The sequence below is a fragment of the Panthera leo genome, chromosome A1 (genome assembly GCF_018350215.1).
Source record: "Panthera leo isolate Ple1 chromosome A1, P.leo_Ple1_pat1.1, whole genome shotgun sequence".
In the NCBI taxonomy this organism is placed as follows: Eukaryota; Metazoa; Chordata; class Mammalia; order Carnivora; family Felidae; genus Panthera; species Panthera leo.
In genome coordinates this window covers 21,716,661-21,736,970 of record NC_056679.1, presented here as the reverse complement: position 1 = coordinate 21,736,970, position 20,310 = coordinate 21,716,661, and the positions used below count along the sequence as shown (strand labels likewise).

Here is a 20,310-nt window from a genome sequence, read left to right as displayed (position 1 = left end):
GGGACCTCCCTCTTGTCAAAGCCAACCCTCCACTTAGACTTTGGAGTCATCACCTGCCCCTCCTTAAGGACTATCTCTTGCATTTCCCTTTACCCCATTCACATCAGTATCCCAGCTTGTACTAGCTTATTTCCTTCAGCATATGTATGTCTGATCAACTGATCATGTCATCTTAAACCCACCTTTGTACACAAAAAAACCTGGCCAATTACAATGTCACTTTTCTGTCCTTAGCTGACCTTTGAGCAGTATTCATTACACAATTGCCCACGCCCCTGCACCTTGAAGCCCTTTCTTCCTTTGACTTCCTGCACATGCTGTGCTGCTACTTCTCTGACCTTTCTGGCTGCTGCCACCCAGGCACCATGGCTGTTTTGCCCTCTCTGCTCAACCTCTAAAGTGTGCAGTCCCCGAGGGTTTCCCGGGCTCCTTCCTCCATCTGAACGTCTTTCCTGTGTGACCTCCTCCAGTCCCCATGGCTTCAGAACCGTACTTGTGCCAGGGCCTCTGTGCCTCTAGCCCTGACCACCAACCTGACATACCTATGTGAATATTTAATAGCATCTCATATTAAACCGGCCAAAGGACACAATTCCAGCCCCTCCAAACATACACACACTGCATCCACACCCTTTGGGTCCTCACCTCAGTGAACAGCCCACCATTCGTCCATCATCATCTTCTCATCAACCTCCCAGCCCAGTGTGGAGCCCGTCAGTGCCACCCGCAGACCCTGCATCCTCCCCTTCTTTCTGTCACTAACCTACCACAGTGAAGTCCCAGATCTCCCTAAACATCACTGATGCTTTTTCTGCACTGTCTCCTGTGCATCCCTGCCCCAGCCCATCCTCCACACAAGCCACAACAGTGTCTTTAAAATACTGATCACTTCATGTTCCCATTGCATGAAGACAAAACCCTAACTCCTTACTCTGGTTTGCATCCCATACATGATCCAACCCCTTGCTCACCCCTTGGATCTTTGACTCTCAAATCTCTGCTCCAGCAACATTAGCCCATCCCTGTTGTCCTTCTGGTGAGCTTGCCAGTGGGTGGGAAGCACATTCTTGCACCAGAACATAAGGCCTTCTGCCTACAATAGCCTTCTCCTTGCTTTTTTGCCTGCTAGGACCTCTTACTATTATTCAAATCTGAACTTCTATATCACCTCCTCAGAGAGGCCTTTGCTGACCTCCAACCTGAATTAGGGACCCAGCAACTGTGTCGCTTCACCTTATTTTAATTTATACAGAGCATGTATCACTGTTATTAGGTTTGCTTTATGTGATCATGGTCTCTCTCCACTAGAATGTTAACTTTACAAGGGCATATATCTTGTCCACTACTGTTTCCCTCTACCTTAGAACAGTGCTGGCCACGTCCCATTTACTCAGCAGTCGTTATGTGAATGAAATTTTATTAACCATTTGTATTTCTTCTGTGATTTGCCCATTCCCATTTTTCTGTGGGTTTATCAGAGTCTTAGGCCTTTTTAAAAAATGTTTATTTTTGAGTGAGAGACAGTGCAAATGTGGGACATGCAGAGAGAGAGGGAGTCCAAGGATCTGAAGCCCGCTCTGTGCTGACAGCAGACAGACCGAGGTGGGGCTCAAACCCATGAACCATGAGATCATGATCTGAGCTGAAGTCAGATGCGTAACCACCTAAGCCATCCAGGTGCCCCCCGAGTCTCAACCCTTTATCAAATAAGCAGCAAAACATTTTTTTTCTTTTTTTTATTGGTATAGTTGACATACAATATTGGTTTTAGGTGTATAACATAGTGATTTGACATTTATATACATTATGAAATGATCATAAGAAGCCTAATTACCATTGATCACCATATTCCAGTATTATTGACTATATTCTCTATGTTCTACATTATATCCCCTGATTTTTTTTAATAACTGGAAGTTTATACCTCTTAATCTCCTTCACCTATTCACCCACCAGTTTTTTCTTTGTATTTATGAGTCTGTTTCTGTTTTCATACATTTTCTTTCATTTTTTTTCTAATGGTAGCTGTCACCATACAAATGGAAGTTTAAATTTTTTGTGTAGTCCGATCTGTCAGTCTTTTTCTCTGTAGCTTCTGAGTTTCCTTCCTTGCTGAGCCTTCTTGACCTTAATACCATACATTTTTTATTAATTAAAATTTTTTTCTTATAGTTAGAGCCTTAATCCATGTGTAATTTATTTGATAATATATTGTGAGGTAAGGACGTAACTTTGTTTTTTTTCTACATATAATGCCAGATAGCCCTCCAAATTAAATGATCATCCTTTTGTGCTCTGATTTGAAATCCCACCTTTAGCATAATCTAACTTCTTACCCATATTTGAATTTTGTTCGTATGGTTGCTTGTGCTGACTTTGGGATGTGTGAGCTATCTCCTGTTTTGCAAGGTGGTTTCATTGTGCTTCCCTTTCATTCAGAACAGAGCGTGATAAGCTTTGGGCATGCCTTGGACTCCCCTAAACCAGTTAGATTTCCTTGGCCACAGACTGTCCTCCTAGCCATCTCTGCATCACCTTCATATATAAAATTCAAGATCAGTTGGCTAATATATAAAAGCAAGAGATCAAATAAATTGAACTTAGAAAAAAATTTACCACTCAGGGCTTTGTTTTGTTTTTTAATTTAAAATTTTTGGCCCTACTACATAGACTCCAGAGATGTTTCACTTACTTTATGTCACATTGTCCTCAGTAGAAACTCTAAGACAGGCAGTGTTATGCCCAGGGAAGGACCTGGGTCTAAGAGAGGGGAGACCGGTGCCTTGCACAGTCCTTGGGGGCACTGCCAGGAGCCACCCTCGTCATAGGCCCCAGTGTCCTTAACAGGACCCCTTGCCCAGAACAGGACAAATTTATTTTTAGAAATCTCTCTTAAAGTCCTTGGGGGCACCTGGGTGGCTCAGTCAGTTAAGCATTCGACTCTTGATTTCAGCTCATGATCTCACAGTTCATGAATTGGAGCCACACATCAGGCTCTATACTGGTAGAGCCTACATGGGATTCTCTGTCTCCCCTCTTGCTGCCCCTCTCCCGCTCACTCTGTCTCTCAAAAATAAATGAGTAAACTTAAAAAAAATTTTTTTGGGGGGGGGGGAAATAAAAAGGGTTTTCTGCTTTTAGTCAAATTATTACAGGCCAGTACAAACCAAACACTTTACCTAGCAGAGGTTTTGCTGAAATTTCAAAATGAGCAGCCAGCTGTAAATACCTAACATTTGTGGATGAGGACATTAGGGCTGCTGACTTTAAAAATAAGATTTAGGGGCGCCTGGGTGGCGCAGTCGGTTAAGCGTCCGACTTCAGCCAGGTCACGATCTCGCGGTCCGTGAGTTCGAGCCCCGCGTCGGGCTCTGGGCTGATGGCTCGGAGCCTGGAGCCTGTTTCCGATTCTGTGTCTCCCTCTCTCTCTGCCCCTCCCCCGTTCATGCTCTGTCTCTCTCTGTCCCAAAAATAAATAAAAAACGTTGAAAAAAAATTTTTTTTAAAAAATAAGATTTAATGACACCTTTAACTTTAAATTTTAAAAAAGATTATGAAAAACAGGTGCTTACTCAGTAAAATCTGTTCTTTTATAGACGTGCGCATTCTGTAATAAAAGAGGAGCCACCGTGGGATGTGATATAAAAGCCTGTCTCAAGAGTTACCACTTTTTCTGTGCCAAGAATGCCCACGCAGTTCTACAAACCGATAGATCTCGAGGAATTTATAAGTATTTAATCAATTTTAAAACTACATTTGGGGGAATGGAATAAGGAGTGGTTAGATTAATACAAACAGATTTTCAAAGATAATTTCATGCAAATGGTTTCCAAGTAAGAACATGGTTTGGGGGATGCTCATTTGGGAACCTGACTTCATGATACCTTCCCTAAATCTAATAGAAAGAAAATAAGCAGGGTCGGTTTTGATTTTATTCTTCCTACATCCTTTCCTTCCTGGTAAAAAGTGCTGGTTGCCATAGTGGCATGAGTGACCTAATGGGTGGCCACAGGACCGGTTGACTATCGCCCTCTTCTCCTAACAGGAGCCTTACTTGTTGGCCACAAGTCCATGGTTTATCCATCTTGTCTGCTGAATGCTTTTTTCCCACCACTCTCACCGCCATCTTACATATAAACAGCTTTTAAAAATGATAAACTATGCAGCAAATACAGTAATCAGTCATTGAGTCCTTGAAGAAATTAATTCTATTTGAATTGTCTTTGGCTGTTAAATCTTGCTTCTCTTCCTTCAGTGATTCTTTAATGGTAATTTGGACCCAGTATGGCATGTTTCAAGTCCAATAGAATTGTATTTGTTTTATCAATGAAGAAACTTGATCTTCCTTCTGATGCAAGATGGCAGTTCAGTTATATAAGACAATTTAGTCAGATGGAATTGGTAAGCCAGTTGTTAACTGAACTGATTCAATGGATTACCCTTTTTTGGTATGTAGATGCAGTCTAAAACATGACATACAAAGTTAAGAAAATATCTAGAAGAAGTTTTCACTTTTTTTAAAGTTATGGAATGGAATAAAAAAGAAAATGATGGCTTTAAGAGCCAGACAGACACTTCTCACTTCCTTAGGGCCTGTGCATACATTCTGAGAATATTTTAAATTTCAGTGGAGTATATATATATATATATATATTTTTTTTTTTTTTTTAACGTTTATTTATTTTTGAGACAGAGAGAGACAGAGCATGAACGGGGGAGGGTCAGAGAGAGAGGGAGATACAGAATCTGAAGCAGGCTCCAGGCTCTGGGCCATCATCAGCCCAGAGCCCGACGCGGGGCTCGAACCCACGGACCATGAGATCGTGACCTGAGCCGAAGTCAGACGCTTAACCGACTGAGCCACCCAGGCGCCCCAATATTTTTATTCATAATATTCTGAATGAGAGCACTATGTTTTTAATATGATTTTTGTGAGCTCCTAAGTTATATTTTAAAATTGCATTTATAGGCTAGATTTTTTTCCTCTTTGGGCACATATCTCCAGTTTTATCATTTTGTATTATTTTATCTAATAATCATTTACTTTGTGCCATAAATACTTCCAAGTACTTTACAAATGCTAACTCTTTTAATCTGCCTAACAGCCCAGTGAGGTAGATATTACCCCAGCTTTCAAAGACACTGAGTCCCTGCGAGACTTAGTAATTTGTCCAGCTCACACAGCTGATGAGTATTCGAGCTGGGCTTTAGGGCTTCATAGGGCTTGCTCCTCACCACAGTACCCTCTTAAGGCTTAGGGGCCATATATTCTAAAACAATAGGGGCAAGCCTACCATTACAAGAAATTTGTTAAAGGCGTGCCTGGGTAGCTCAGTTAAGCCTCCGACTCTTGATTTTGGCTGAGGTCATGATATCACAGTTTGTGAGATCAAGGCCCGAGTTGGGCTTGGTGCTGACAGTATGGAGCCTGCTTGGGAGTCTCTCTCTCTCCTTCTCTCTGCCCCCTACTCATGCTCTCTCAAATCTGATTTTGAGCAAGGTCCATAGGTATTTCATTGTTTGAGACTAGAAAGGAATATATAAATGTTTTTGTACCATCTTCTTTTTATATTTGATTTGTGAAACTCATGGGCTGCAATAGTTTCACTTTGTTTTTACCTTCCTAAAGAGTTCATTTAATTATGACTTCCATAATGACCTCAAATAACCACTAAACAGACTGTTATTAGCAGAGCTACAAGACTGAACAAAAAGGAGTCAAGTTCCTGCTGCATTTTTTTTTTTTTAATGTTTATTTTTGAGAGAGAGAGAGAGATGGAGCATGAGCTGGGGAGGGGCAGAGAGAGACAAAATCTGAAGCAGGCTCCAGGCTCTGAGCTGTCAGCACAGAGCCTGACTTGGGCTCGAACTCAGGAGCTGAGATCCTGCCCTGAGCCAAAGTCGGACGCTTAACCGACTGAGCCACCCAGGCACCCCACCCTTTTTTTATGTTTATTAATCACATTACTGTGAGATCATGACCTCAGCCAAAATCAAGAGTCAGAGGCTCAACCAACTGAGCTACCCAGGCACCCCAAGTTCCTGCTATATCTTAAAGTTTGCAAAAATACTGATCTTGTATTAGTAGAACCAATGAATAGAGACTCACTAAAATCATTTTTGTCATTATCAAGTATCAGGTGAATTTCTATGGATTTTTTGAATTGAATTTAAACATTCAGTTGTTAGAGTGCCTATCATACATAAGACATCTTGTCAGGTGTAGTAAGACTAGGAAGAGACACAGGACATGGACTAAGCCTCAGAAAACCTATCACCTTGTTGAAGGACCAGAAAGGCCAGATTAGAAGCATGTGGCATGATGGGAGCAGGAAGGGATTCACATGAAACTGGCTTGGCCTTGAGTTGATAATTGTTGAAACTAGGTGAGGGGTGGGGGCCATGACGTTCATCATCTCTCTAACACTTTTATACATGTTTGAAATTCTTCATAATAAAAAAAGAAAGGAAAGTGCTCAGATACTGGAATTCAAAGGGTGAGGAGATTAACTTTGCATGGGCAAATGGTGGATTTCCAGGAAGATTGCTTGGAAGAGGTGGAAACTGGTGTAAGACGAGAAGAATTCATAGGTTCCCTTAGGCAACAGGGACCCTGCCTCCTGAGGGTCAGCACAATAAGGAAAGGAAGGGAGACGTAGCTGGAGGCTAAGGAGGAAGAAAGCCCGGGGAAAAAATGGGGCCTGAGCAGCTCCTCAAAACTCCATTTCTTCTTCATAGTGTGCCTTCCAGTGCATTGATCCATTCTAGATTCGTGCAGTTCAGCCCTGAGTTCTGGGGGAGAGATCTGTTGAGTTAGAAAACTACTTCTCCCAAAATTAACGCATGCAATTTTGTGCTTTTGTTGAAAATCAGAACTTTGTTGTAGTCAGATGAAAATTTATCTTAGACATGGGATCTCTAGATATCTTTATACAGTAAAATCCCAGTGACTACTATATATGAACTACTTATTCAAAATATTTCACACACGCCCCTTTGGAGAGCGTACTCGAGGGCTGAGAACGCAAAAGACATCTGACAGAGGCCCCGTCTGCACTTGATGAGCGTCAGTAACTTACACAGGTGTGGACAGTATTTTTCTGTAACAAATATTTAGGGTAAAGTCATCATGAAAAATAGGTTAGTTCCTTTTTAAAATCATAGGAAAATTGGCATATTTTAAAAGCGTAAAAATATTAATTCTTTGAAATTGCCTGTTTTCAGAGTGTTCTGCCAACAACATGCTGCACTGAAAGACACTCATGATGGTACGTCTCTAAAATTTAGTACTGTGTGTTTAAAGAAAGGTATACATTTAGGTAAAACATGGAAATCTGATTTACTAGCCTCACTGAATTAAATAAGTTTTTGAGTTAAATTTTTACCTATTTATAAAATTGCCAGTCTCTTTGTGCAGTGTGCAATGTTAATGGACTTTTCTTCTGTGCACCTTTCAGGAAAGTCTCTGTCTGGTATTTCCCCTTCTCACTACAAGCAGAAGACCAACCGAGGATATGGTAAAAAGCTTTGACTTTTGCGACTGCTTCTCTTCTAAACGAGTATCAGAATTTTCAGTAGATAACATTGATAAATTGCTGCATGTTCCCTGAATTTTTCTCAAGATTCATGGTTAGCATTTCAGTTCTAATTAAGGAAAAGTGGGCCCTGGCTAACTGAAGTTATGGGATGTACATTCATTCATGAATGGCCTCTGTGTACTCCTGACCAGCAATGTCTTATCAGCACTAAATCTGGAATGCTCACTGTGGACCAGAGTCAGGACCTCTTTGGAAAGGCTTAGTTCCATGTTATAGCAATTGCATTTTTTTTGGTAGTAAACAACACTCTCTAAACAATGTTCATTTTTCAGTCATTACCCTTTTATCAGAAAGTACTATCAGGGGTGCCTGGGTGGCTCAGTTGGTTAAGTGCCTCAGTGATTTTGGCTGAGGTTATGATCTTACAGTTAGTGAGACTGAGCCCCACGTTGGGCTCTGTACTGACAGCAAGGAACCTGCTTGGGATTCTCTCTCTCCCTCCCTTTCTGTCCCTTCCCTGTTCACGCAGGTGTGCTTGTTCTCTCTCAAAATATTAAAAAAAAAAAAAAATTACAGGTACTTGGGTGGCTCAGTTGGTTAAGCGTCCAACTTTGGCTCATGTCATGATCTCGCAGTTCGTGAGTTCGAGCCCTGCGTCAGGCTCTGTGCTGACAGCTCAGAGCCTGGAGCCTGCTTCAGATTCTGTGCCTCTCTCTCTGCCCCTCCCTTGCTCATGCTCTGTCTTTAATGTTTTAAAAATAAAACATTAAAAAAAATTTTTTTTAAGAAATTACTATTAAAAATATAGCTGTTGACCAATGTTTATTTTTAAAAAAACGTTTAAAGTTTATTTTGATAGAGAGTACAAGTGGGGGAGGGGCAGAGAGAATCCCAAGCAGGCTCCACACCAGTGTGAGGCTCAAACCCCCAAATCGTGAGATCATGTCCTGAGATGAAGTGGGAGGCTAACCAACTGAGCCACCCAGGTGCCCCAATCAGTGTTTATTGATAGGGAAAGGTAATGTATTAGTTTTATTTTTAAAGAAATTTAAAAAATCAATAGTTTTGAAAAGCAGATGAAAACACTGTTATGAATCCTCTCCCCAGAGGAAACTATCAGTTTCATTTGTATTCCTCTAAAAATTTCCTGTATATACGAAATATAGTAGTAACTATATTTTCTTTTCACCCACTGTATTTTAGAGATCCTTCCATGTCCATACAAATACACATACCTTGGTTTTAAAAGGCAGCATGTTATTCCAGTGTATCAGTTGCATAGCTGACTTACAACTAAACTAGTTTCTGAATAGACACTTAGGTTATTTCCATTTTCTTTTGAGAGTGAGCTAGAGCACACATGTGGGCAGGGGAGAGGCAGAGACAGAGAATCTTAAGCAGGCTCCATGCTCAGTGCCAAGCCTGATGCCAGGCTCAGTCCCACAACCCTGGTATCATGGCCTGAGCCAAAATCAAGAGTTGGACGCTCAACAGACTGGGTCATCCAAGCACCCTTTTTTCCATAATTTTCTATCACATTAAATAATGTAGTTAACATTTTTTTCCATTCATCGTTGTGCCTTTATGAACCGTACCATTTCGAAAACTTCATGTGGATTGCTGGGTCCAAGAGTATAAACAACGAAGCTGTGGTAACAATGGGCTAATTACCTTCCAAAGAGGCTGTAATACCAGCAGTACACCATTATCCCAATCCCTCCAAACATTATATATTAAACACCTTCATCGTTGTCAGTCTGGTAGGAGAAATATTTTGCATGTCTTCACTTAGGAGTAAAGGTGAATGTATCCCCCTATCTTTTCATCAATTATATTTGTTTTCCTGTGATCCAGTCTCTTTAATGAACTCTTCCTAGAGGGTCCCCCCCTTTGCCCATTTTTCTGCTTTTTTTATATTGATTTATATTTAGATTTTAAAAATTGGTACTTTATCATATGTGTTGCAAACATTTAGTGTAAGTCCACCATATCTTTCGACTTTGTAATAACTTTTAGCATACAGGAGTTTTATATTTTATGTAGTCAAGCATCTATCTTTTCCTTTTTGGACTCTGGTTTCTACATGATTCATATTTTCAACTGATTTTTCAGGACTGAAAAGAAAAAGAGGAAGAAAGAAACGCCTCTCAACAGGCGTTCCTGTACAGGTAATTTGACTTCATTTTATTATAGCTTTCAGTTTCTTTACACAAAATCCTTGTTTTAACAGTTCTAAAACAGTTCTACATATCAGGTGATATGGTACCAGAAACATAAGGTGAATGTAAAAGAAAAGTTGGCTGTGTCTTGGGTATCCTAGCACATGACCTGCAGGAGGTGACAGGTCCCATGGCTCCTGTAGCACAGGCCCTGGGACCACATCAGTGAGAGTGTCTAAGTGCACCGTGCACTTATGGTCTTAATGTGGGCAAGGTGCAGCAAAGCATCCTTACCTAGCCAAGTATTTCTCAGTTGCACGATCCACACTTGACCTAACTTATAACTCATAATTTTCTGCATTACTATTATGTATAAAGTGTATGAAGTATTTTGGGAACTTGAAAGTTTATTTATCAGCTCATATGAGCTAAATGAATATGAGCTAGCAACCTTTTACCTCTTGTTGTTTATACAACAGGAACTAGTCACAACTCTTGATGTTTTGTTATACAAAAATACATTTGATGTTTACAAGTAAACTATCAATGAATATGGGGCATGATTTTCACCATGGGCATATTGATGAATTACATGCAACAAAACATTGGTTTTCATTTTACGCAACATTAAATGCCAACAGTAAGTGTAATCTTGATTCTTCTCTCCCTCTAGCCATCTGAAACAATGACACTCAATAGATTCATACAAGAAATGAAGGAAGAGGACAGCAGACACACAGGTTTGCTATAAATTTTGTAACAAATATGACTTACAATACTTATAACAATGAAGACTCTTTTTTTTCAAAATTGGTATCCCACTTTATTCTTCTGGACTTGTGGTAATTGTTAGAATAGGAACCTTTTATCGTAGCTGTCCACTCTATCATAAGGCCAGCAGATCAAAGTAATCTTAGGTATGGATGGTCCTTTGTTCTTAGTACAAAGAAAGGATATACTTCCTGATCTAGAAGCCAGGGTTACCTGAGCTCAGAATCCAGGGACACGCTGCCCCTTGCACTGTACCCTCCACTCCCCCCAGGAAGCTGAAGCCAGTAATTACAGGTTCCTGTCAAGGAAACATAGACATTCCATCATGACAGGAGGCTATCAAAGATTTGAAACTAAATTTTAGAAAATCCTCTTGATTCATAGAATTAGTTGTAACATTCATTGTTTCAGCTAGGGAAAAAAATGAGGTATGGTGAAAATTACAATTAAAAGACAAAGGTGCTGTATTTATTATCTTACTAATTGTGCTCCTCCATCACTAGGCAAGGTCTGCAGAAGTGACCACATAGGGATTGATGATAGCAGCCCTGAGACTATTTCCTTCTAAAATGTGTTTATTTTTAGATGCAATTAGATCAAGTGTGAAAACTGATTTTCTTAAGAAATGTAAGAAAGTGGGGCTTCTTGATGATTTATTTGAAGAAATATTAGACAAACTTCATTTGATTCAAGAAAGACTCATGGATGAGACTGCTTCCGAATCAGGTATTGAAATAGCAACATTTCTACATGTAGAGGCTTCCCACAAACCTACCCGTAAAACAAAACAAAAAGTGCACCTTTTCCTTCTCTCATTCTTTGATACAATTCAATGCTTCAGATCTCTAGAGATCCTGTTTATAATAAATCAGTAGGATGTGGGTAATTCAGAAACTTAATGCAGTCAAAAGCACCCTGATGCCCTGAAAGTTTCGATGTACTTTCCAGAAGTGCGTAGCTGAGAGTGACCCCCCCCCACCAACGGGATAGGTATGTTCAGAACCACACGCAGTCATACAGCCAACAACTTGTTGCCAACATCTGAAAATGGCATTTAGTTTTGATTTGACTCAAATTCTATTCCTTACATCTCTGTTTATAATGTTAACTCAAAATTCACTGAAGGAAAAGTAAGGCTTTGATGTTTCATTTAGTTAGATGTGACCTTTTGTAAAAAAGCTGTCTGGGAAGCCAAAGTTCCATTTGTATACGCAGTGTATAGCCACTTTGCCTTCTTAGAACCTACACCGTGAGCTTCTAAACTTCGTGACAAATGGAGTTATCTTACAAGGAAAAGCTCGACAAGTCTAGACTCTAGGCAACAATGTAAAGTATATGATTATCTGAGAGGGATTATTTTCGACACGACAAAATCAAAAAGTGAAATTATGAAGACATTTCCAAAAGCTCACTCATGACATTCTTTCATTCATTTCTTTACTTTAGACCAAGCACTTCTCAAACTTGAACTTGCCTCTCAGAATCCCTGCAGGGCTTGTTAAAACACGTACCTGGGCCTCACCCAGCCACGAATTTGTATTTCTAACACGTCCCCAGGGGATACTGCTGCTTCAGCAGTCTGATTCTGACAGATACCACAGTTCCCTGTGCTTGGCTGCTCTGGTTACTTTTCCTTATTTGGGGTTACTTTGTAAGGTGTTTCTGCCTATATAAATTATTTAAATTAAAACTGAAAATGTTTTCTCCCTACAGACTATGAAGAAATTGGGACTTCACTTTTTGACAGTAGATTGTTTGAAGACACATTTGTAAATTTTCAAACAGGTACGTGAGTTATAACTGAGCAGCACAGTTTGTAAATATATATATTAAAGTAATACACTACTATGCAGCAGATAAAAATCCTATTTCAGAAGAATTTTGTCTTATTAAATGAAAAAGCCCATTACAAAGCATTATGACCCCTCACTCACACACACAACAGAAAAAGTGCACCCAAATGGAAACCATCGTTCTCTGTAAGTGGCTGGACAGTGCCACATTACATTTTCCACATATACACAGTATCTTAGTAATCAGTAAAAACTCCATTTTTTGTTTCTACTTTTTTAAATGATTGCAAAATGGGAGGTATTCGGTCCCCTTATTCAGGACTCAGCAGGAACTGGTGAGGCAGCAAGGCTGTGATAAACTCCATGGCTGCTTGACTCCCTCCCTGGACTTAATGTGTACAAATTTTAATTCTCTTGGTATTAATCTTCAAATCTAACTAGGGAAGGAGGGTTGTAATTCATTTATTCTCAAGTTTTAAGAAAAAAAGATGAGCAAGAAAAAAGTCAAGAAACTTTTGAAAAAGAAGAAAGCCTGGAGGGGGCAGAGACTTAAATGGTTGCTATTTTACAGAAAGGTTTTATTGAATCATTATATTGTATACCTGAAACTGATACGACATTGTATGTTAATAATACATCAACCATTTACTGAGTAGGTCCTTGTACCATTAACATGCTTTCAAAACTGACTAAATTTCCACTTACTGATGAGTCTGATCAACCTCTCTCTTAAGCTGCCCCACACAGCTGGACAGGCTGGGCACTGTACATCCTGGCCAGAGTGGGAGACACACATTCGCACAGAATTTGGTGTAAATAGCTCCCCCTAAAGTTGTACACTGTGCCCTACACTCCATTCAAATTCTGTATTACATTTTTAATCAGAAAAACCAGCATATCCTTTAATAGTCTCTTGAGAATGCATACTGCTAATGTGAGTATCCATATATTTTTTAAAGCAGCCTTTAAAAAAATTTTTTAAGCCTAATTTTGTAGGAGACTTTCATATAAAAGTTACATTTCTAGCACCTGTCACTACTTGCATAGGTTGAGAGTATACACATTACAGTGTAGTATTTGGGAGGTGTGGGGCACCAAGAGGAGGCGTTATTTGGAATTGCATTAGAACTTAAAAGGCCTAACTTTTGACATCTCATCTTGCTTAATTTAGCCTAATGTTCAAGAAAGTTAACTACAGGTATTCTAGAGAAAGATTATGTATGTGTGCGTTTTAATATTCTTCAACTTCTAAGTTTTCAAAAAATGACATTGTCACTGAGTAATAGTGTTATTTACAGAGCCTGTTTCCACAATAAAAGCCTTCCTATTCCTAAAATCAAAAGCTTTTACGTAACATTAAAAATTGGATGCAATTTTATAAATGATTTGCCCTTAACCTTGCTATTCTACACACATGCTCTCTCCACTTAACAGATATAGTGTAGCATGAAGATTATACAGTCTCTGCTTTTGAGTTCTCAAAGATATACAATAGGGAGTCAAGCTCTAAAGACATACTGACCAGCTGTATGTGATAAATACTAGAATTCTATCCTGAATTAGAAGAGGAAGAAAAGGCATATAAGAACCAGGCCCTCTGCACAGCACTGTGCACTTGCATGTAAAAGAGGCTAGAAATAGTCCATTGTTTATAAAACTACCAACCTGAAATCATTTCATTTCTTATCACAGCAATAGAGAATAAAATTGATCAATGTGAAGAAAGGCAGAAGCAACTGAAGGAAGAGATTGAAGGACTTCAAGACTTAAAAAAAACCTTGCGGTCTCTTCAAGAAGATAGAGAACTTAGGTCAAGTTCTACTTCAGTATCTTCCGGGTCTTCTAAGGATTACTATTTCCTGGGCCAGGAATGAGGCTCAGCTGCAAGCAGGCTGCCAACAGAAGATCTAACCTGTGGAAGCCACACATCTTTAGACCTACACCTCTCAGGTCTCTCTGGTCCTCAAACTTCAATCCTCATCAACTCTTACCTGTTCCTACATTTCATGCCTGATTGGGTATTTACTGCCTCCCTCTTATCATCTCACTTCTGTTCTCCAACAAAATGTTTCTCAGATTCTACTTGAGTAAATTAGATTATACCTCCCATCTCTCCCACCCTCTGCCCTGAAAGTCCGATGGTGGCTTCATGCTGGTGTATTGCCTCCCATGCTTCCCCCACTCCAGTGATCTAAGTTGACTTCGATACCATACAAGATACTCCTGGAAGTAAAGGCTCCCCCCAGGGCCTTTGCTTGTCCTGCTGTGAAGCCTTAACTACTCTGTTTCCTTTCTCTGCCTGTTCTGCCTGCAGATCTCATTACACCAGTTCTACCCCTTCTTCCCTCTGAGATCACTTCCCAAGGTAACCCATTGTATCTTACATCCCACCATTAGGGTATAAATTCTGAGGGCAAAATCTCACTATTCCTGTGATTTGCTCTCAACACATTCCCAGCACCTATGATGCTCAATAAATGCATAAACTGTTATTATCCTTTGAGACTAGTTCCAGCTCATAATGACTCAGATAAAGTAAATTTGAATATTTTACTCCACTTATACCAAATTTACCTGTCATCACAAAGTCTGCTTTTTATTTTTGGGTTTTTTAAGTTTGTTTATTTGAGAGAGTGCACGTGCAAGGGAGGGGCAGAGAAAGAATGAGACAGAATCTCTAGCAAGCTCCACGCTGTCAGCACAGAGCCAGAAGTGGAGCTCACACTCACGAACCGTGAGATCATGACCTGAGCCAAAATCAAGAATCAGACGCTTCACTGACAATCACACAGGTGACCCAACAAAGTCTGCTTTTTAAATTTCTTTTTGGCTGCAGTCACTACATGGGGGTATATCATCTTTAAAATAAGTATTTCAATTTAAAATGACCACAAAAGAACATCAGCTGGAATACACAAGAATGAAAAACAATCACTAAGACTTTTCTCTGACAAAACAATTTGGATTTTTATGCACCAAATCTGATCCCTGAAAACCTGACATTCATATTTCTTTTTACCACACTACTCTGATACACAATAATGCCACATTGCAAAATGAGTTTGATCCAAGTCCCCAGCATGGTGTCTCACACGTTTTAAGTACTCAAAAAATATCCACTGAATGAAGAATAGGATATAGGTGAAAAGTACACGTCCATTCCTGTTTTAAGGGCAACCCTAGCTGAATTCATAATTACCTGAGTGACAAAAATCTAAATCTAGTGGCTTTTAAATTCAGCTGCACATCAGAATCACCCAAGCATTTAAGAAACTACAGGAGGGAGTCAAGGAAGATAGCAGATTAGGAAAGATCCTGGGCTCACCTCCCAGGGACACACCAAGGCAACAAGCATATGTACTACAACTCTCTGTGAAAACAACCTGAAGACTGGCAGAACAGGTCTTCCACCGATAGACCTAGAGAGGCAGCTACATCGAAAAGGGTAGGAGGAGGGGTGCTTGCCTGGCTCAGTCAGTTAAGTGTCTGACTCTTGATTTGCGCTCAGGTCAAGATCTCACAGTTCCTAAGTTCAAGCCCCGTGTTGGGCTCCACATTGACAGTATGGAGCCTGCTTGGGATTCTCGCTCTCCTCTCTCTGTCCCTCCCCTGCTCGCATACACACACACACTCTCAGAATAAATCAATAAGAATTAAAGAAAAAAGGGGAAGAGGGGGAGAGACACAGTCAGTAGCCACACCCCTGGTATGACTACCCACTAAATAGTAGGGACATCTTAGGCACAAAGGAGCAGGGGTCCCAGGCCCTAAATTGGGCACCCCCCACCCTGGGGATCCACACTGTAAAGCCAGGTTCCTCTTTGAAAATCAGCAGGGCTGAATTCTGGGAGCTTTAAAAACCAATGGGGCTTAACTTGGGGAGAGCCAGAGAGCTATACGAAATGGAGTCTCTGCCCTTAAATGGCCAGCACACTGAATGACGACCTAAGACACTGCACAGATTCAGTGGTCTGGAAAATGCCTGGGATACAGCTAACGATTTAGTGACTGACTTTAGGGTATGTGCCAGAGGGGCAGGGATCTGCAGAATTCATTTGTTTCTCCAGGAACAGAAGTGTTTGCTGGTGTTTTCCTTGCCTTCCCCAGCCCTAGACAGCCAGAGGCTTTCAGGAGTCAGTTCTGACACTCTCCATCTACCTTGCCATCACCATGTACCCTGCCCCTACGTTCTCCTGAGGAACCTATCCATCCAACCCACCTGCCCCACGCACACCTGCACTGCCACATCCAGCAGTGTGTTGTTCACTTACATAACTAGTAAAAATTGGCCAAGGGGTACACAAAATAAAAACATGTGAAATAGGACATCATATACATAAAACACGGAAGAGGCAGTAAAAATTTAGCACCGTTGTGTGTCTGAACTGACCATCAACTCAGTATAGACTGCTAAACACATGGGATGTTACATGAGAACCCCCTGGGGTAACCACAAATCAAAAACCTATAATAAATACACAAAAAATAGATTGGAATCCAAGAATGACACTAAAGAAAGTCATCAAACCCCATGGGAAAAGAGCAAGAGAAGAAGAAAGAAACAGAACTACAAAAACAACTAGAGAACAATTAACAAAATGCCAAGGAGTACATACCCATCAATAATTAAATGTAAATAGACTAAATGCTCCAATCAAAAGAGTGAATGAATGGATAAAAAAAAAACAAACAAAAAACAAGACCCATCTATATGCTGCCTACAAGAGACTCACTTCAGACCTAAAGACACATACAGACTGAAGGTGAAGGGATGAAAAAATATTTATCTTGCAAATGAAAGTAAAAAGGCTGGGGTAGCAATACTCATATAAGCAGGGAAGGGACCGAGACAGAGGGAGAGAGAGAATCCCAAGCAAGCTCCACACTCAGTATGGAGCCCAGTGCGGGGATCAATCTCACAACAGTGACATCATGATGTGAGCCAAAATCAAGAGCTGGATCCTTAAGTGACAGCCACCCAAGTGCTCCACCAAGCCACCTCAGATAAAATAGACTTTAAAGCAAAGACTGTAACAAGAGACAAAAAGGTCATTACATAAGGATAAAGGGATCACTCTCGTAAGAGGATATAACAATTTTAAGTATTTATATACCTAACATAAAAACACCTGAATATATAAAGCAAATACTAACAGACATAAAGGAAAAAGTTGACTGCAATACAATAACTGTAGGGGACTTTAACACCCCACCTAGACCAATGGATACCTTGCTCACTGAGACAGAAAATCAGTAAGGAAACAGTGGCTCTGAATGATACATGAGACCAGATGGACTTAACAGACATATACACAACATTCCATTTAAAACTGCAGAATACATATTCCAGTGCACATGGAACATTTTCCAGGACACAGCACATGACTAGTCACAAAAAAGCCTTCATAAATTTAATAAGACTGAAATCATATCAAGTGAAGTATCAAGTGAAATTATACCAAGGATGTATCACAAATTATATCCAACCATACGAGACTAGAAATCAATTATAAGACAAGTGGAAGAAACACAAACATGTGGCAGCTAAATAACATGTTACTAAACAATGTATCAACAAAAAAAAAAATCAAAGAGAAAATATACCTGGAGGCAAATGAAAATGGAAACATGGCAATCCAAAATCTTTGGGACACAGAAAAAGCAGTTCTAAGAGGGAAGTTTATAGCAATATAGGTCTACCTCAAGAAACAAGGAAAATCAACAATTTAACTTTACACATAATGGAACTAGAAAAAGGAGAACAAAGCCAAAACTTAGCAGAAGGAAGAAAATAATAAAGATCAGAGAAGAAATAAATGAAAGAGACAAAAAAAGAAAAAAAGAAAAGAAAAGTTCAATGAGACTAAGAGTTGGTTCTTTGAAAAGACAAACCAAACTGATAAACTTTTAGCCAGACTCATCAAGAAAAAAAGAAGACTCAACACACCAGTCAGAATGGCTAAAATAAACAACTCAGGCAACAACAGATGTTGGCGAGGATGAGGAGAAAGAGGATCTCTTTTGCATCATTGGTGGGAACACAAGCTGGTGCAGCCACTCTGGAAAACAGTATGGAGGTTCCTCAAAAAATTAAAAATAGAACTACCCTATTACCCAGCAATTGCACTACTAGGTATTTATCCAAGGGATACAGGTATGCTGTTTCGAAGGGTATACAGGCACCCCAATGTTTATAGCAGCATTGTTGACAATAGCCAAAATATGGAAAGAGCCCCAACTGTCCATTGATGGATGAATGGATAAAGAAGATGTGGTGTATATATACAATGGAGTATTACTTGGCCATCAAAAAAGAATGAAATCTTGCCATTTGCAACTATGTGGATGGAACTAGAGGTATTATGCTAAGCAAAGTAAGTCAGAGTAAGACAAAGTATGACTACACTTATATAAACAATCTAAAAAACAGAACAAATGAACAAACAACAGAAAAGAGAAACAAACTCATTAATATAGGATGACTGCCAGAGAGGAGGGTGACAGGGAGACAGGCAAAATAGGTGACAAGGATTAAGAGGTATAAACTTCCAGTTATAAAATAATTAAGTATGGGGATGAAGAGTACAGTATAGGAAATACGGTCAGTAGTACTGTATTAACCGTGTGGTAAGGGATGGTAAATACACTTACCATGGTAAGCATTTCATAATGTACATAATTATCAAATTACCTACTGAAAACCTGATATATGCCAATTATACTTCAATTTTTAATTTTTTTAATATTTATTCATTTTTGAGAGACAGAGACAGAGCATGAGTGGGAGAGGGGCAGGGGGAGAGGGAGACACAGAATCCGAAGCAGGCTCCAGGCACTGAGCTGTCAGCACAGAGCCTGACATGGGCCCCAAACTCACAGACCATGAGATCATGACTTGAGCCAAAGTCAGATGCTCAACCGAACCACCCAGGCGCCCCAACTATGCTTCAATTTTTAAAACCACTGAATTGTACACTTAAAAATGGTTACAAGGGGGGCACCTGGTTGGCTCAGTCAGTTGAGCATCTGACTCTTGATTTCAGCTTAGGTCATGATCCCAGGTTGTGGGATCAGAGCCGTTATCTGGCTCCATGATGAATGTGGAACCTGCTTGAGATTCTCTCTCTTTCCCTCTGTCCCTCTCCTTGAATGTGCTCTAAAATAAAAAATGGTTAAAATGGTAAATTCATTTATGTTTTACCACAATAAATAAGAATTCTGAATATAAAAAAAAACTACAGAAGACTCCGTCCAGATGCACTGAACGAAGACTTCTCCTGGTCCAGGTGACGACTGTAACTTCCTCTCCTGCTATTATATCCCATAGCAAAGCTTATCTGAGTTTTGATGTCATGATCTTTACTTAAGAGAAAACCTTTGTCCCCCACTTTACCTTCAAATTTAATCTGTCATTCCTACCATGGGAGGCAACTTGGCACAATGGAGCAACATGTGTTTGACAGTCACTAAGTAAGCAAATATTAGGCAAACTATTAAACCTGGGTTTGTACTTGTGCTATGTCATTCACTACCGAAAAACTTCAATCAAATTACTTAATCTATCTGAGCTTAACTCTACCTACCTTATGCCTTACGGTACAAAACGTGGACACTAAAGAAGAAAATATGTGAAGCATAGGGCATAATGTCTGGCACCATGGGAAACAAATGTTCTCAAACACACACACACACACACACACACACACACACACACACACACCCTCTCCTTGCCCACGTTTCCTCCTAATGGGCCCTGGCTTATGTTCTCCATTCTAACCAAACTTGCTAATGGTAAGTTCTGGAAGGCTTATCAGCCACCACCTCTAAGCCTTTGCTTATGCCACTTACCTGCTGTTTTGGAATGAGTGAGAAGGACATTATCTTCAGAGCATCTATTTCTCATAATAAGCTATCAAGTTTTCTCGCACCACCTATTGTGAAAAATTGTTTATAAATATGTTTTTACGTTAATTCCTCAACTTCTCTCTCCCCTCTCCTAATAACTTACACGCTCCTTGAGGATAGGGACTGTCCTTCCCTTCATTTATA

The 20,310-nt window shown here is 40.0% G+C and overlaps 1 protein-coding gene across 3 annotated transcripts in view; it reads left to right on the top strand.

Annotated features, from left to right (window-relative positions):
- The window catches only part of SETDB2 (SET domain bifurcated histone lysine methyltransferase 2), an 89,325-nt gene extending 74,561 nt beyond the window's left edge, over window positions 1–14,764 (top strand). For 2 of the 3 annotated variants that reach the window (XM_042913036.1, XM_042912873.1), the window contains 8 exons: window positions 3,597–3,730; window positions 7,225–7,268; window positions 7,458–7,517; window positions 9,651–9,706; window positions 10,371–10,437; window positions 11,054–11,194; window positions 12,182–12,253; window positions 13,954–14,764. In XM_042913036.1, coding sequence (XP_042768970.1) covers window positions 3,597–3,730; window positions 7,225–7,268; window positions 7,458–7,517; window positions 9,651–9,706; window positions 10,371–10,437; window positions 11,054–11,194; window positions 12,182–12,253; window positions 13,954–14,135 — 756 coding nt within the window. In that variant the 3' untranslated portion in view covers window positions 14,136–14,764. The remainder of the gene's footprint in view (window positions 1–3,596; window positions 3,731–7,224; window positions 7,269–7,457; window positions 7,518–9,650; window positions 9,707–10,370; window positions 10,438–11,053; window positions 11,195–12,181; window positions 12,254–13,953) is intronic. The other variant, XM_042912950.1, reaches the window with a different exon arrangement.
- The last annotated feature ends 5,546 nt before the right edge of the window (window positions 14,765–20,310 follow it).